Source organism: Terrapene carolina, unplaced genomic scaffold (genome assembly GCF_002925995.2).
Source record: "Terrapene carolina triunguis isolate 2854851 unplaced genomic scaffold, T_m_triunguis-2.0 Scaffold113, whole genome shotgun sequence".
Lineage (NCBI taxonomy): Eukaryota > Metazoa > Chordata > Testudines > Emydidae > Terrapene > Terrapene triunguis.
This window is the reverse complement of record NW_020664464.1, coordinates 2715172-2734128: the sequence shown is the minus strand read 5'-3', so window position 1 is coordinate 2734128 and position 18957 is coordinate 2715172. Positions and strand designations below refer to the sequence as shown.

Below are 18957 nucleotides of genomic sequence, written 5' to 3'. Positions count from 1 at the left end.
TGTCTGGTCACTCTATTGGTAACATTGATGTAAACCCAAATTACTCAACTGAAGTCAGAAATTTATCAGTGTAAAACTGGTTTGAGAGGAAAATAAGACAATGTCAAAGCATGAAAAAGAAGGCACCTATGACTGACTGCTTGCTACCCAAATGACTGATAAGGAAGGCACCTGGGACCAACTGGCTGCTGCTGATTCATTGATAGGAAAGATACCTGGGCTTTATAAGGCAGAGAAGAATGGACATGAGCGGGAGAGATCTTTGTGTGAGAAATAATCAAACAGCTGGGGATTGCAGCTGGAGACAGAGAAGAGTAACTGGGGAGCTGTTTGAGGTGTGCTGAGCTCCTGATAGGACTCCTGAGGGAAGCAGTTGGGGAAGCCTTCTGAAGGTGTGGCCTGAGGATCCACAGAGCACAGGTCCAAGAAGAGGAGCTCAGTAATTCAGAGGACTCCAAAGGGAAAAATAATAATAAGCAGCTAGGGAGGGCTGACGAGTGTGTTACCTGGGGAAGTTGAAGAGGAGAGGGATTGTGAAAGGGAATAGATAGGTCTCATAAAGGAGGGGTGGTGCCCAGTGGAACACCTGAGAGACTATATTTGGAGGTTCAAAATAGATAAACATTCAGGAAAGCAGGGTTTGTACCTCTATGTGACACTGGGCCAAAAGAGACTGAGCATATGGTAGGGGCATTGGTGTGTGTGATGGCCTTGTTGGACTTATTGATTATCTCCTGGGTGAAGGGAAACTGAGGCCAGCTGCTGCAGAACCATGTGAGGGTCAGAAGAGGGTGCTACAGCATATGTGTGCTCATTTACAGGGCAGCAAAATTTTGTTTGGGATGAGAGAAAATCATTAGGGCATAAATATTACCAAAATTGTTCATTATACCTGAAAATCTATGGACCAAATGTGTACCTTCAACAGGTACCTCTTAGTGCATTTGATTTTCAGGGAGTTGATTTTATTTACTTGTGCTAAAGTATTTATACTTTTACGACTCACAGACAATACTATACATGAATGCTCTTTTCCTCTATGTAAACAAATGGGAGAAATGAGGACTCGTGAATAAATAGCAAATCGGCAACATCAGATGAAAAATCATCCAACTTTTAATGACAAGCTGTTTCAGTGCCCTAGTCAATGTGACCAGCTATCTGCTCATGTAAAATGAACTGACCATCTGCCATCTTGTATGCTTTCAGGTCAATGCAGCTCTTTCCATTCCTCTGGCCAAAACAAGCACAACTTATGGGGGAAAGGCGCATTGCTTCCAGTTTCCTCAGGCTCCTCATCGCCCTCCAATCCTGGCACTGTTCACTTGGAAGGAATCCCGCTGTCCTCTTCCAAAGAGATGATGGTGCAGAGAGGGGATGTGTTACAGGAATTCAACTTGGTGAATCTGTCAAGGATGAGGCTTAGAGCTGTCAGAAATGGCAAAATAGTAAGGCAGATCTATTGTATGGTGGTGGGATGATAATATATATGTTTTTAAAGTAGTGATCTTACCTGAATTTACTGTAACTAGAAAAATATTTGTGCATTCAGTGGATCAGACTTAAGAGCTTTTTAAGAATATACTGTATCTTCTGAAAGCCTTGACACTGAGGATCTGTCTATGTGAGAAAGACAGACGGAGTTGAGGAAGGAAATGTGTATCAAACAACAAACCAAAATAAGATTCCGATGGGGGTAGATTCTCAGCTGGGGTAAATCAGCAGAGCTCTATTGAAATTAATGGAACTAGGTCAATTTATAGGAGCTAAGCACCTGATCCTGAAGGTACTAGAAAATAAACAAGGAAATAAAATTTACCTAAATTGGAAAAAACAGTGGAGACACCTCATTAGGCAGATTTCATGTACACTGATTTGATTGGGACACGACTGTGATCTTTAACTGGTTATGTAAACAGATCTTGAGCACACCTTTGTGTGTCAGGCCTGGTCTACACGTAAAATTTAGGTCGACACAGCTATGGCACTTGGGGGTGTGAAAAATCCGCACCCCTAAGCACTGTATCTGTGCCAGTGTAGCTCTCAGTGTAGATACAGCTTGGTGGATGGAAGAATGTTTCCATTGACCTAGCTAATGTTTCTCAGGGAGATGGAGTTCTACAGTGACAGAAAAACCTTTCCCATTGCTGTAGGCTGCCTACATTATGGGGTTATGCCGGCATAGCTATAGTGCCATAACTATGCTATTGTAGTCCCTGTAATGTAGGACGTGGCCTCAGTTTTAATTGCCTACTTTCAGATGTCGTCCGCCTCCATTGTAGGAGGAAAAAATTAAAACCAAGAATAAAATCTGTAGTGTTTGCTAATCTAGATTATTCACCACCAGCCACCCCAATGAGACTTTCATGAAAAGCTTCAGATAGCTACCTGTTTCTATATTGTGTAGATACGCCAAACTCATTTCACTGTCTGGCCTTTTCAGGTTCATCCTTCATCTGTGTTAAGAAATGGAACCAATGTGGCTTTTAAAGTAAGAATAATATGGTGTGGCTTCTTCTATGATTCTTTCCTTATTGTGTCTTATCTGAGCTGCATGTATAACAACTTTAATAATTTGATGTAGTTAATACTGACTGCACTTTCTCATTCTCTTTGTCTTTTTCTTTGGGGGTCTCCTCCCCTTGATTGACAATAACTTGTGTTTCAAAATTCCTTTCCATTTTTGTGAGGAAAATTTTGAAGTTGCTTATGAATGATAATCCTCTGTTTTTTTTTCTTTTGGTTACTTTAAAAATCAAGTATCATGGATTGGTCTCTCTCAGAGTAGAGGATGACACCTCATCAGCTAATGCAAACAAGGCTAACAAGTCAATAATTAACCAAGGGCAGACAAAGATAAATGTGATCTCCTCCAGGAAGACAGAAGTCCCACAAGCTGATACGGCAGAGTTGATGTCTGAATCACACTCTAGCCAAAAGGTATGAAAACCTTTTGTTTCATATGAGTTTTCACCATCGATTTTTAACTTAAGTTGTTATCTAAGATGATTTAACACCTCTGAGATCTCCAGTCCAACCCCACCCCCACCTCCAATATTTACTCTTCTAGTTCTTTAGACTAATTTAGCCAATACATGGATAAATTAACAACTCAACCCATTTAGCATTTGCATGTCACCATAGGCCCCGACTCTATGGGTGCTCTGGGGCTGGAGCACCCATAGAAAAAAAAAATAGCAGTCCTGTGGATCAGCGCCTCCCGCCCTCCAGCGGCTCTGCTGTTCAGCTCCTCCCCCTCCCTCCCAGTGCCTCCTGCCTGCCGTGGATCAGCTGTTCAGCAGCGTGCAGGAGGTGCTGCGGGCAGGAAGAGGTGGGGCAGGAAGAGGCGGGGGTGGGGGTTTGGAGGAAGGGGTGGAGTGGGAAGCGGGGTCTGGGGAAGAGCAGGGGTCGAGCACCCCCCCAGAATCTGAGTAAGTCAGCGCCTATGCATGTCACAATCTCTTGAAGTAAAAACTGACCATTTATTCTGTTCCATAAAACCATTTTGCTTCAATATGCAAATGTTATTCTCTTTTTCAGGACCTGGTCCTCTCCTTTCCAAAGAGCTGCACACCTGATTTAGAGGGGCTCTTGCATTTTGAAGAAAGTACCCAAAACTTATTTCAGTGTGATGGAATTTCGTGGAAGTTATGGACTTCAAAAAGCAAGGTAACTATCGCCTGCCCTTTGTGTGCATTTAATTTTAAGCTTCTCCGATGTTAAATTGTATAGTCCTTTCCACAAGGGATTTTAGTTTATTGTAATAGAGATTTTGTGTTTTGGTTGATACATTCAGGCTACATTTTGGATGAATAAAAGGGAACATTTCTTTGTAATACGTTTTTAAGTAAAAGCACTTCAAGAAGGCTTAACAAAAACTTGTCAAAATACTGTTTCTTGACATGATGTTCTTAAACATCTTCAGGTGCAGTCTCATCAGTGTTGCTTCATCATTAAGCCTCAGGAACATGTGCCTATCAGATGCATGCAACCCCAACAGACACACTTTTAGACATGTTGGTATGAAATGAATATCTGAGATGAAGTGTAGGCGCCTGATTCACTGGTATGTTAGGGATGCTTTGCTCTGCTCTGGTGGGGCAAAGCAGTCCTACACCTGGCTACCAGGGCTTCCCCTACAAGGGGGATCTTTGAGTGGTGTGTCACTGCAATAGTAGCTTTCCATGCCATCCTCTTCCTGCCTACTAGTGGATGCAGTGTGGCTAGGGATCCATGCACCCAGCTGATCTCCAGCTGACATTGGCAGCCAGCATACAGTAGCCAGGTTCCTCTAAATTATATTGCAGACCAGTCTGGCATTCTGATGCCCTAGGTTCAGTGAAGCATTAACGTGGCTTAGGGCTTGTGTAGATGAACAGTTAGCATGCAGCAAGCTGGAATGTAAAACTACAGTGCACTAGGGAGTTGTGCGCTAACTGGTTGCATGGCCCCTGCTACCACGCACTAAGAGTCCCGTAGTGTGCTTTGACCTACTTCCATTTCAAAGCAGAGTAGGTCGATGTGCACTACAAAACTCCCAGTGCATAGTAGCAGGGTCCACATGGACATTAAGGGCTTGTCTACACTGGCAAGTTTCTGCACAGTAAAGCAGCTTTTTGCGCTCAAACTACAGACGTGTACACACTGCCAAGCCACTTTGTGCACAGAAACTCCTCAGTTGCAGCGCTGCAAAAAACTGACGAGAGTCGTAAGGCTATTTGCGCAGAGGCTCCAGCGCTCTATTGCCAGTGTAGACACTTGATTGCTTTCTGTGCTGTAACTGGCCTCTGGAGCTGTCCCATAACGCCTCAAGTGGCTGCTCTACTCATTGTTTTTAACTCGGCTGCCCTGGATACATGCGCCTCTCCCCTTTCAAAGCACTGTTTCTGACAGCCATTGCATGCTGTGCTGATCTGCTCTGGGACACAAAGCAAACCATTAATGTGGAATGCTCATGCTGTTGAACACAGAGGTGTGTGTGTGTGTGTGTATGTGTTCCCTCTCCCCCCTCCACTTCAGCTGAAAAGCAGCTGGCAGTGTAGAATGATGCCCATGGAACAATGGGATTGGGAAACCTGCATCATGTGACACTGTGCCTGTCCCATGAGGCATTGCAAACCCTTCCCAAAGCACCCTGCAGCCAGTTGCACAGTGGGATAGCTACCACAGTGCACTGCTCTCTTTGCCATTGCAAGCGCTGCTAATGTGGATGCACTCCACCGTCACAAGGAGCACAATGTGGACACGCAACAGCGGTTTAATTCCAGCGGTTTAATAAAAGTGGTATAACTTGTGGCGCAGAAACTTGCCAGTGTGGACACACCCTTAGTGTGCAACATGCTAGTGTGCTGTAGCCAGGGTCGTCCTCCCTAGGGGGGGTGCGAGGCCCAGGGCAGAAGTGACGAATCCATCACTTCCGTGACCGACCACTCCGGGCAGGGGAGGGGAGGCAGGGCCTCCCCAAACAGCCAAGCATGGCCACACACACACTCCACGCCCAGAGCCCCACTTCGGTAGTGCCGCTGGGCTCCAGGGGGCTGGGGCCATGCCGCCCGCCTTCCCAAGACTGGGGAGGCTGAAGCAGCACCACTGCACACTCTCCCTCCCAGCGCTCTGGGACTGGGGAAGCTGTAGTGACGCCACCACATGCTCTCCCTTCTGGCGGCGCGCTCTCCCTCGGGTGGAAGGGGTGGTTCACGCGCTGTCCATGCACACCGGCCAATCGTGCTAGCCTGCGTCGGGGGGCCCCCCAAAGCACGGGGCCCGGAGCGGTAGCCCTGATTTGTCGGACCCTAGGGATGGCTCTGGCTGTAGCATTACACCCTAGTGTGCTACGTACTAACTGTTCATCTAGACAAACCCTTAACGCCATCTTTGTACACATCTCCTTAGATGTACACTGAGCACTTCTCAGACACACCAAAGAATCAGGACCTAAATCTCTGAGGAAACTGGATGGCCCCAATGGTCACTCTTCACTGGTCTGTGTGAAATGGCAACTAATTCCATTTTGTATCGGTCATACAGTCTGAATTAGATTGTAAACTCTTTGGGACAAGGAGTGTTTCTTAATCTCTTTGGGTACGTCTACACTGCAATTAAACACCTGCGTCTGGCCTGTGTCAGCTGACTCGGGCTCACAGGGCTTGGGCTATGGGGATGTTTAATTGCAGTGTGGATGTTCGGGCTCAGGCTGGAGCCTGAGCTCGGGGACCCTGCAACTATAGGACTCATCCAAAATATAGCCTGAATGTATCAAGCAAACACAAAACCTCTATTACAAAAAAACTAAAATCTCTTGTGGGAAGGACTGTGTAGTCCTGTGGGCCTGAGTCAGCTGGCATGGGTCAGCTGCTGGTGCTCAATTGCAGTGTAGGCAGACCCTAATGTACAGTGCCTAGCACAGTGGAGCTCCTGGCTGCTGCTGTAGTACATACATACATAATCAGAGAAGAATAACAAGAATTATTGGAGGCATGGAAAGTATGCCTTACAGTAAGAGACTTAAGGGGCTCAACCTATTCAGCATATTGAAGGGAAGGTTGGGAGCTGACTTGCTCATGGGCTGCAAACACCATACAGGGAATCAATATCAGAGGGCTCTTTAATTTAGCAGACAAAGACATAAAGTCAAGTGGCTGGAAGTTGAAGTTAGACAATTTCAAACTGTGAATAAGGTCTAAATTTTATTAGTGAGGGTAATTAACCACTGGAACAGCTTACCAAGGGCTGTGGTGGATTCTTAGTCGCTTGAAGTCTTTAAATCAACATTGAATGTCTGTCTAAAATATACATGCAAGTTCAACCACAAGTTTTTGGGCTTCATACAGGAATTACTGGGTGAGATACTATGGCCTGTTGTGCAGGAGGTCAGCCCTGATGCACCGCAGACACCCCGAGCCCTGGCACGCCCCACAAGGCTAAAGCCCTGAGCCCTGGCACAGTGCAGAAGCCTCATGCCCCAGCGTGCCCCCCGGGGCTGAAGCTCCAAGCCCTAGCGCATCCCAGAACACTAAATGGGGAGGCCTGGGGAGCTCTGGGAAACATTCTGTGAGAATTTAAGCCCTAAATTTAGTGTAACTGCTTTGATCTTGTGCATGCCTACTCCACTAGATGGATGTTGCACGCAGTCTATCTTTTGAAGTTACTGATGTTGAATTTAAAAAATGCCTTCAGTTTTATTAATATAAACAAATGTTTGTGTTCGTTTTGATCCTGAAGAGGCATGTTAAAGCAGCGCTTTAGAAGGCTGATGCTATTAACAAGTCACTCTGAGCATGAGCAAGCTTTTTATTTCAGGATGTTAGCATGAAAAAATGCCCATCTGGATGGAGCCATCATGGAGGCAGCTGCTATTTCCTGATCACAGACCAGAAAGTCACTTGGAATACAGCTGCTCGGGCTTGCCGGGAACAGTAAGTCTTTTTCAGATTAATCATTTTGTGTGGTAATTGGGTGTTGCTCCTGCACTGAGCTGCTTCCTGTGCTCAGTTGATTCTGTTAACCCCCATTCCATTGATGCTGCACAGCTGAGGGTTCTGGCTCAAAATAAAAGCCCAAGAAAGGTTAATCTCAAAATGTTTGTGTTGGATGCTTACCCCCCACCCCTTCTTCATGATTTCCATTCCTGCAATGCCTTGTTTGCAGTGGTGACTCTTCCCCCCACAGCATCACTGAATGGGAAGCTGAAGAGAATGAAGACTCAATTTCTCACATATTTCTCTCTCCAGCTTGTGACCCACCACTTTCCTGCGTACAGTGTTGCCAGCTGTTACAATTTTATTGTGTCTCACAATATTTGGTGTGGGGGTTTTTTTGTTTGTTTGCTTTTTTTTTGCTTAAAGCACTCGTTCTTGGAGTCATGTAAACACATGGGAATTTTGGCTTGCATTTGAACACAACATTTCTAACCCTCCAACTTGCTGAGAAAAGTTTGGTCCTATAAAGTTCTCATTCTTCAAGACTAGAAGGCAAATAAAGAGAACCCAATATTAAATGGCTTAAAAGGCATGAAATTTCTAAACAATCTTGTGATTTTTTTTTTCTTTTTTGGGGTGTGGGGGGCTGACTCGTGATTTTTGAAAGGTTGGGTTGGCAATGCTTACAGCAAAGACTCCGCATAACTCTGGAGAGGCGAGTTTGTTCATTCTCTACCATACAGTGGAATCTGGGAGAGCAGTGATGTTCTGATCAACTTTATAGTGCTGGAGCCTAGCAAAGCATATACATGGTGGGTGCATTTCTTCCTTCTTTTCTATTCTCTTCACCAACTGTGTCTGCATCTTTCTATCCTGTAAGCATCACAGGGTGAGACCACATTTTTCACCCTTACTTTAAGGGGGCCTTAACTCAGTTAAACATCTAAAAATTGTATTTCTGGGCACAGCCAGAGACTTAAGTTACTTATGCATCCAAGGGACATTAATTGGGCTCACAATTTTGTGAGTAAAAAAAACAGAGGTCAACTGAAACAGGAGAGGAGAAGGAGTAAAGGAAGGGGCCAGGGAGTTAGGGAAGTAGACAGGTGTAGGGTCATTCCCCAAGAGCCCAAGTTGGAGGTTCTCCAGGATCCTTTTCTGTCCATAGCAGTCCTCTGAGTGCTGATTCCAACTTGGATAAGAAGCTTTGGGGCATGGATAATGGTGGCAGAATTGTGCAGTCAGTTGTGGCGAGGTGAAAATACAGGACAGCAGAGCTGACATGGGATGGAGCGGGGCAGAGGGCTACAACTGGCTGACCAGAGGGGCGAGGTATGGAGAATGACTGGAGTGAGGGATGGTTAGGACCAGGCTCACCCCAGGAGAGGTGGCTGGGGAGGAACCAGGTTAGGGGTTGGTTGTGTCCCAGGTGAGGGTACATCCCTGGTGTTGGGACCCCTGTTCCACTGTCCCTGGTCTGGGCTGTCCTTGGAAAGGCAGGGAGCAGGCATAGAGACCTCCCAGCACGAGGGCCGGCACAGCGGGAAGGGTATGGGGACAGAACTTGGGAAGCACTGCCTGCCTCTAGGGACTTATTTCTCCTGGAGCCCCTGACAGACTCTGCAGCTGAGCAGAACAGAGGCCAGAACTTGTCTCTGTGCCCAACTCCTTCTGCTCCTTTCCCCACACTTGGGTCTGGGGCTGTGCAAGTATTGCTGCTCCTTGGACTGCTGCACTGGGGCCGTAATGGCAGCAGCCAGAGGGTTCCAGAAGAACTCTTCTTAGGGCTCTTAAGGAATGACCCACCACACTCCCGTCTGCTTCTCCAGCTCCGTGGCCCCTTCCTTTACTCCCTCTCTTCTATGTTCTGCTCCCATCCTGCTTCATTCGTATTACTGGAGCTACCTCCTTCATGCTCAGGGTCTAACTAATTGGCATATTGGGGGTCGGGAAGGAATTTTCCCATGGGTCAGATCTGACAGATAACCTGTGGAGTTTTCGTCTTCCTCTGCAGCATGGGGTATGGGTCACTTGCAGGTTTAAACTAGTGTAAATGGTGGATTCTCTGTAACTTGAAGTCTTTAAATCATGATTTGAGGACTTCAATAACCCAGCCAGAGGTTATGGATATATTACAGGACTGGGCGGGTGAGGTTCTGTGGCCTGCAACGTGCAGGAGGTCAGACTAGATGATGATGATGGTCCCTTCTGAGCTTAAAGTCCTATGAGCCTATATCCCTTGATATGGGCAATGGCCTCTGATCTTGCTTCCCAATTCTGAGGTTTTTGGGGGGTGAAGGGGTGGGAAGAGGAGGGTCTATGGCCCTCACTTGAATTTAGCGGGTGGATGTTGCAGCACGGGCAGCGGCTTGGGCTAGCCGCCTGAGACATAGCCCACCTGACCTCCTGGGTCTGCACTTGGGTGGCTAGCCTGAGGCACTGCCCATGCCGCAGCATCCACGCAGCTATTTTAGCATGCTAGCTCAAGCTGAGCTAGCGTAAGTCAGTTTACCTCCGCTGCAAATCACACCTCCCAGATGCAATGTAGATCTACCCTGAGGTGTTGAAAATACCTAGGCAGAGCTGCCAGAGCATAGCTTTCTCAAGTGCCAGTGCAAAGCTCCATCCTAGATTTCCGGTGGTAGAGCAATGCTCCAGACCACTCTGGCAGCCCTGCTGGAGAGTAACAAATTGTGGAGAGTGGTAGACTGCATAAGAATTGAAAGCGGATTGGGCCTAGCACGTACTCATCTGGGCCCTGCAACTATTCTGTAATATAAAGGTTACAACAGAGAGGAGCCAGAGGTGAAAAGAGGTTAATGGGGACTGGATTGAAACGTGTTTTGAGCAATGAGGGCAGCAGGGGGAGCATGGAGAATAAAGTACTTCTTAATTGATTCCAGTCCTTCATGACAGTTTGAGTCTGCTCTGGATAATTGGCAAAGGTTAGGTCTTGGTTCTTATACCATCCAGACCAATTCACCTATCCTTACTAAAATGTCACCTAGTGTGGCCAACTTTGGCGATTTTTATCATGAGTCTCACGGTGGTGTTCTTAAAGTTCCAGCTCCTGGACCCAAGTGATTACATCAGTCTCAGCTTCCATTTTTAAAAAGCAAGTTGCTAGACCCCCTGGCTGTAGAGAAAAGCTGGAAAAGTGCAACCCAAGTGCACCCTAAAGGTTCAGAAACCAGAAGGCAAAGAAAATAAACCTCATTTTTGTTAATTTCATGATTTGAATGGATCTGGTTGGTGATCTTTTGAAAGCTTGAGGTTGGCAAAGCAGTGTACTTCCTCCCTACCTGCAAGTGAAGGGGGGAGGGTGTCGATCCTGTCCAACCCTATTGCTGCCATGCTGGGAAGGTCAGAAAGAGCTTTGCTCCCTCTCCTGAGCTCTGCTGTTTGAGGCAGTTTTCCCCTGGTTGTATTTATATTGGCAACAACATGCTCTCGCATTCATTATGACTTTGTTTTGCCTGGTGAGTAATATGAGCCATATAATGACCCTTTTCCTGTCCTCCTCCAGACAACATCCCGAACAAAGCTGTCAGGCCAGCAGATCCTGATTATCTTCTCTCTGAAATCCCTTTAACATTCAACTAGCTGGGAGGGAACCCTCCCTAAACTATATTAGTCAGACCTCTGTTCTCTGGGAAGTCCACCTTGTGTGTGTGAGTAGCTGCAGGGACTCCTTTCCTGCTGGAAAGTTGTGTGTAATATGAAAATTTAAGGAGGTTAAGTGATGGTATGGAACACCAAGAGGAAGAGTCCAAGTATATCAGCTAACTAACATGCAAACAAATCTCTCATGATGAGCCGTGATCATTTAATTAAAGCTGGATACTTCAGTTTGAGGAGGCTTTATCATGTTAAATGAGCGCTCCTCCCCCCTCTACTGCAAATGGCTTACAGATGTGCAGGTCCCAGTCTCAGAAGATGTTTCATTCATTTTGAAGTGCTGATTGGAAGATAAGTTAATAAATGGTTTTATTTTTCTATTCTCTTATTTCTGTTACTGGAACAGATCAGCCGTTTCATTCCCAAAGTAATGCATGCATAGCTCCTCGTTATTTTACTGGTGATGTTTGATCTGTAATGTGTTTACAGATGAAACAGCCAGTTTCAGAACACTATAAAACATCATTATACTACCAGGTTTTCATCTGGGAGAACTACTCTGTGAATTATTTACTTCCCCCTGCCCCCAATTTTATAAGAAACTGTGTTGATGGATATACAATTTTTTAAAAAATGTTAAGCTACAATCTTGCTGGCTCAATGGCAGTAAGACTCCAACTAAGGTTAATTCCCTTTAAAGAAAAAAAAATGTACCCTGTATATTCTACCCCAGTGGTTTTCAACCTGTGGTCTGCAGACCCCTGGGCTCCACAGACTATGTCTCAGATTTCCAAAGAGGTCTGCACCTCCATTCAAAAATTGTTATGGGTCTCCAAATGAAAAAAGGTTGAAAACCAAACTTGGATAGATAAATACACCTTGCAGAGTCCCTGGAAGAGCAACACACTCAGGCCTTGTGTAAGCACAGAAGTTATACAGAAGTTTAACTATACTGATATACACCTCTACCCCGATATAACGCTGTCCTCGGAAGCCAAAATGTCTTACCGCGTTATAGGTGAAACCGCATTATATCGAACTTGCTTTGATCCGCCGGAGTGCGCAGCCCCGCCACCCCGGAGCACTGCTTTACTGCGTTATATCCGAATTCATGTTATATCAGGTCGCATTATGTCGGGTCAGAGGTGTAGTTAAAGTGGTTAATATGGGTGCAGTTAGACTGGCAAAAATGTGCCAGTATCCACACTAGCAGTTGTACTGGTATAACTATAATGATAAAGAAAATCACACCCCTAACAAATGTCGTTTTTATACTGGTACAAAAACTGAGGGAGTTAGTTGCTGAATTAATGACCCTTTCTGAAAACATCCTTGCACCAGATACCTTCCATTTGTAACTGGAGACAGTGCAAGCAAATTAATAGCAGCAGTCTCAGCTGAAAATACTGGGCCACATTTGGATTCCACTTAGGAGCCATAAATACAGATCCTAAGGCATAGTATGGTCCATTAATACTTTTACAGTGCGTAGGATTGTCCATATCTTCATTCTGACAGGACTGACCATTAGGAAGTAATGAACCTGAAGACATTCAGATTTGGGGTTTAGCTACAAAGTGACAGGGTTCATGTTTCAGCATTGGGTTTTGACATAAACATGACACTCGCCCATTTGAATCTGCCCTCTGGATGGCATATGAACCTATTTGTTCAGCCCCTCAACAGCGACAAGTCATGAAATTTCATAATAAAATGCTTCCCTTGAAACAGAATCGTTCTGTGTCATGTTGGTGTGATATAAAAACAGCTAATTGCCCCGCCAAACTTGCATCATTTCTGCCACACTAATTGCAGGGTATTGTTCTCAGTCAGACAATGTAGACATGACAATGCATGGGTCACTGAAGAATGTTTAACACACAACAAAGAGGGTTGCTCAGTGGAAAGGAAACCTTCCATTTGAGTAACAGAATGTTTTCAACACTTGTCAAAGAACTGTTTATGAATCTGATTCTCTCGTCTCAATTCTCCCCTGCCTCCAAGCTCCTGTTGGCATGAGGGGAGGAGAGCTCCTTTACAGTTCCTTGATTCTGCACTGGCCCAGACCCAACAGTAGTTAGAGCAGCCTAGGATGCTGTTCCAGTTTATGCCCTTGGGGACATTGCATCAGTTGAGGAGCAGTGTAGCAGAGCTCTGCTTGCATGGGAGCCCCCTCCTTCCTCCCTCCACTAGGGAGCTCCCCTCCATAAGGGGAATTTTTTGGGGGCCATGCACTTTGCACTGCCTGAGTGACACAAAGGGTCTGGATTGTACAGGAAAATCAGGGCCTCTCTTCCATTGACCTGAAATCTATTTGCACCCTCCATGCATTAGCGTTTAAATAAAACTTACTAACAGCCAGAGCTCATAACTCAGATTGTTGCTCTTCAGGGCAGGGACCATCTTTTTGCTGTGTTTGTATAGCACCTAACACATTTGGGTCCTGGTCTGTGACTGGGGTTCCTACGTGCTACCATAATACAAAAAATTAAAAACAGATCTAAGGCTATGTCTGGGAGCTGCTCAATGCCTTTGACACTCCCTTGATCTTGGGCCAGCTGTGTGTCTGGCTGTGTGAACTAGTATTGGTGCTAATGGCCCCAAATGAGATATGACAGCCTGGGCTAGCCAGCAGTATGGAGTTGCCCCAACCATTCCTCCTCTGCTGGCCATAGGGTATGTGATGCAGAGTCTGTTGCAGCTGCTCTGCACCACTCAAGGATCCCCCTATGCTGTAGGGATCCTTCCTGTACCTGGTTAAACTGGCTATTGGGCAGTTTTAGTTTGGTACAGAGCTGCCCTAATGCACTAGAGAAAGGATCTAAACTCTCTCCTCTATGCTGAATGCCTTGCATATTGCCGTGACCACCCTCGGAAGGCACCATTTAGCTGAAATGTTTGCTTAGTTGGGATTGATTGCGCTGAGGTGATGGATGCTTTTGAATGCATGGAATAGATTTTGAAGCACACAGAAAAAAATGTAAATGGACATATTTGGCACCACAATGAGTGTTGTGTGTATTTTAAATAAAGTAGTATGTCCTCTTCAGTAGAGACTTTTTAATTAGGGTTTAGTTAGATTTACATTTAGCTCCATAAATACTATTATATTGTCATTTCCTGCCTGTCTGGAGCCCAGCCTAGGTTAATGCTATTATCATACACGCACTTTCAGAACTGTTCTCATTTTCTTACAGTGTGTCTAGAGCCCTGACTACATGTAATGATTAGAAATGTCGTTTCATACAAGCATGATTTTTAAATCAGTATTTGCAAGGGACCTCTCTTAAGATTAGATTTTATTATAGCCACACCAGTGCTTTCTTCTGGCTGCAATCAGGTGTTTCTATTATTTGGATTGAAATAAGAGGTTGATCTCATTGCTATGATCACTAGGGTGTATATCACAGGTTTGTAGCACTTGGTGAAGCAACTTTCTAGTGCCAGTGATTTAGTTTTACTGAATTTTCATGGACCAATCAAAGGATTATACTGCTGTTAAATTAAATGATTCGGTTCCAAGGTTTAGAGCATATGTAAGCAGAGACCCAGCTCAACTGCTGATTGAATTAAGTGGAAGACACTGTAAATCAAACAAGTCTTAAAAATTTCTGCTAGGACTTTATTAAAGACATTTAAGCCTCATCTACACTACAGTTTCAACTGTGTCAGGAATCTATCTGTTTATACTCCAGTTGTCCCCTGATCCAGTTATAACACAGTTCCATTTTGAAGTGTAAATGAGATTTTTGCCTTTATTTATCCAAGGCTTTAGCATAGTTCCAGGGGCATAGTTAAAAGAGAGTTTGCACTACAAAATGGATAATGTGACCAGATTCCTCAACATGGTTGTGTTTGTAGGGTAGATGGACCTTAGCTTACTGTTACAAAAAAAAACAACTCTTGTTTGCAAAACAATCCACCTACCAAAAAAACTGCATGTACTTTTAAGTCCACGTTAAAGAATTTCTTGTGAAAGAATTAACATTGGGTTTAAAATATCACATATGAGTATATAATATCTATTACCTTTAAGTAATTGATTAGTGACTACACAGTCTGTCCAGATGGACATGAGTTTTAAAAATAAACCTGTGTAAAGGGTATTCTTTGAGCCAAACATCAGTTTTCATGTGAAATTGTAATATGTGTCTTTATGGTAGAATAAACACTCATAGAAAAGTCAATTGGAAAGATGTCTCACCATGGATAATTCTGATTATTCCATCCTCTCTTTTTGAACCTAGATACCTTGGAAGTCTAGCAAGTGTGGTCACGAAACAACACATGCAGTGGCTGTGGGACTTCAGTGGAAGGAAACCCTTTTGGATAGGCAAGTATACAAAATGTTAAATATGATTGTCTCCCAGAGACACTAGTGTCTATGAGCTTTACTTTGGAACATAGGAACACAGACCAACTGTCCATCTGGTCCATTGTCCTTTTTTCTTAAATTGCTTTTATTGAATACTTAGAGAAATGTATAAAAGGAAAGTTCCAGTCCTGCAAATCTGTAACATAGAGAGGTATTTCATCTTAATTTCTCACCCGGCCCCCCTCCCCCGCCGAGTGATCAGTTTTACACTAGTGCAACTCCATTGACCTCAGTGGTATAAACCTGTTGTAATGGAGCGGAGAATCAGGCTCAACAAATTTAGTGAGTTCATATATTTCCATCTGGGGCCTTGTCTAGACTAGGAAAATAGGATATGTCTGAATATCTTAGCTAATACTATTTTAAACACTATTTATGTGTTTGGGGTGAACCAACTAACGCTTTAAAGGTGGTAAGCTGTGCCTGCACTAGGTGAAAAGACATGTTTAAAATTGTTAGCCAACATGTTTTCGGACATGAACTATTTTCTTAGTCTAGACAAGGCCTGTATGAATGTTAAAAGGCTGACAGGAATTTGTTTTCACAAGGGGGCTGGGATAAAGTTTGAAGCTGCATTCTTGACTAGAATATGCTTACTAGGGAAATTAAGATAAATATCACAAGAAAAACTTGGACATAAAGTCTAGAGAAATGGAGAGATTTTGGGGTGGGTGACAGTAAGGGAAAGGATGCTGTCTCCTTGTTCACAGGTTGCTAGTTGCCTTACCAGAAGTCACACTGTATTTTACTTGCAGTCCTGGTGTGCTCTCTTCAGGGCTGTCCCTAGGGGGGTGCAGGTCCTGGTATGGAACTGATGGATTCGTCTCTTCTGGGACCGACCGCGCCAGCCAATCGCACTGGCCCCCGGGACCCCCCAAAGCTCCCGATTTGCCCTACCCAAGGGATGGCTCTGGCTCTGGCTCTGGCTCTCTTCCTTCAAAAAAGTCTTCTGTGTACTTCTCACTGGAGAAATAGAAGAATAGGCTTTCTTTTGTAGCAGAAGGCTTCAGACTGCAGGTGAAATGCATATCACTGACTTGATCTTTTTGATTCATATTAGGCTTTAATGACCACGTTAATCCTGGCCATTGGGAGTGGCATGGAGGAGAACCTGTCACCTTCACAAACTGGAGAAGAAGTCCATCTCGCCTTTCAAAGCAAGGAAAGAATTGTGTTTTGGTGCAGAGGCGAGGGAAATGGCAAGCAAAAGACTGTAGGAAGGGTAATAGGCACAACTATATCTGCTCAAGAAAGCTGTAAACAAAACTGACACTCATACCCATCTGGCCTTTCTTGTGCTCAGAATGTTTAACTTATATTTGCAGTATTCTGAGGGTATAAGTGTAGAAAAGAAACTTCATTATCATCAGGGTTTATTTTTATACTCCTGCTGTGGTATATTAGAGTCAAATCGAGTTAATGCGGTAGCACAGTGCTAAGCATAGCAAGGAAGGGGTGGGCAAATAGGTTCTCATTAGAGAAAGACTCAGTATAGATCCAGAATTCAAGCACCACCAAGTTTCAGAATGTTTGGTTCTTGGTTTAGGTTTGAGCTCATTACAACAATAGAGGCTACTTGCAAAATTCAGATCTGAATCCAATTTCAGTTTTCAAACACCGCCACAGCATTTGGATCTGTCATTTGTTCTAATGAGATGCCCAAATTTTGTTACACTGAAGACTAAAGCCTTAGGTCTTACACCTAATTGCCATGTAAATTTATTCATTTATTTTTAAACAAAAATAAACGAACACAACAGTCAACTTGCAAGTTCCATGACTGGTGAATGTAAATTGTCTGTTGTTTGAATTCAGCAGCAATAAAACCTACAGATTTACAGTTCTATTAGCTTTGTTTTCACTTGCAGTTATAGGGAGAGAAGTGGTGGGGGGAGGGATAATGGGCTCATCTGCAGAGTGAGCTCTGTTGCTGATATTGGGTTGCTGTTAGGGATGCGAGTGCTTCAATCATTGCTGTCCTAGCATGGTACCTGATCCAGAACTCACTGGAGTCCATGGGAAGAATCTCAGTGGGAGTTGGATCAGGCCCACAGTGCAGGAGCACCATGGGGAAGGAAGTCTGCTTTTGTCTTCTCCTCACCTTGCCCACCTGCACAATAATAAATAAATAAATGGTAAATTTTCAGAATGGAGAGGGGTAACTAGTGGTGTTCCCCAAGGGTCAGTCCTAGGACCAATCTTATTAAACTTACTCATAAATGATCTGGCGAAAGGGGTAAACAGTGAGGTGGCAAAGTTTGCAGATGATACTAAACTGCTCAAGACAGTTAAGACCAAAGCAGACTGTGAAGAACTTCAAAAAGATCTCACAAAACTAGGTGACTGGGCAACAAAATGGCAAATGAAATTTAATATGGATAAATGTAAAGTAATGCACATTGGAAAAAATAACCCCAACTATACATACAATATGATGGGGACTAATTTAGCTACAACTAATCAGGAAAGAAATCTTGGAGTCATTGTGGATAGTTCTCTGAAGATGTCCACGCAGTGTGCAGCGGCGGTCAAAAAAGCAAACAGGATGTTAGGAATCATTCAAAAAGGGATAGAGAATAAGACGGAGGATATCTGATTGCCCTTATATAAATCCATGGTATGCCCACATCTTGAATACTGCATACAAATGTGGTCTCCTCATCTCAAAAAAGATATACTGGCATTAGAAAAGGTTCAGAGAAGGGCAACTAAATTGATTAGGGGTTTAGAACGGGTCCCATATGAGGAGAGATTAAAGAGGCTAGGACTTTTCAGCTTGGAAAAGAGGAGACTAAGGGGGGATATGATAGAGGTATATAAAATAATGAGTGGTGTGGAGAAAGTGAGTAAGGAAAAGTTATTTACTTGTTGCCATAATATAAGAACTAGCGGCCACCGAATGAAATTAATGGGCAGCAGGTTTAAAACAAATAAAAGGAAGTTCTTCTTCACACAGCGCACAGTCAACCTGTGGAACTCCTTGCTTGAGGAGGTTGTGAAGGCTAGGACTATAACAAGGTTTAAAAGAGAACTAGATAAATTCATGGAGGTTAAGTCTATTAATGGCTATTAGCCAGGATGGGTAAGGAATGGTGTCCCTAGCCTCTGTCAGAGGGTGAAGATGGATGGCAGGAAAGAGATCACTTGATCATTACCTGTTAGGTTCACTCCCTCTGGGGCACCTGGCATTGGTCACTGTTGGTAGACAGGATACTGGGCTGGATGGACCTTTGGTCTGACCCAGTATGGCCGTTCTTATGTCCAGCCACAATCCAACCCCAAAGACTTTAGATCCTAATTGGATCTGCCCACCTGGACCCAATTGCAAGTACAATCCTTAGGGATTTGACGCCTTTTTTAAAATTTAAGTTTATTTCTGAGAGAGTTTTTAAAAACTCAGAATTTAATTGGAACAAAAACTAGAAAAATAACTTCTTAATGTAGTGTACTGGATACACTACAGAGTTGCTGTGTCTAATGAGTCTCTCAGGGTAACCTTTTTGCCTCAATACCTAACCAAATGACATCAGAGGTGAGCAATACTGC

General features: G+C 44.2%; 1 protein-coding gene across 1 annotated transcript in view; it reads left to right on the top strand.

The window, feature by feature from the left end:
- The window catches only part of FREM1 (FRAS1 related extracellular matrix 1), a 94793-nt gene extending 77198 nt beyond the window's left edge, over positions 1 to 17595 (top strand). Inside the window, exons 30-36 of the mRNA XM_029911690.1 lie at positions 1210 to 1448; positions 2444 to 2491; positions 2761 to 2940; positions 3541 to 3669; positions 7300 to 7415; positions 15284 to 15369; positions 16472 to 17595. Coding sequence (XP_029767550.1) covers positions 1210 to 1448; positions 2444 to 2491; positions 2761 to 2940; positions 3541 to 3669; positions 7300 to 7415; positions 15284 to 15369; positions 16472 to 16671 — 998 coding nt within the window. The 3' untranslated portion in view covers positions 16672 to 17595. The remainder of the gene's footprint in view (positions 1 to 1209; positions 1449 to 2443; positions 2492 to 2760; positions 2941 to 3540; positions 3670 to 7299; positions 7416 to 15283; positions 15370 to 16471) is intronic.
- Positions 17596 to 18957: the final 1362 nt, after the last annotated feature.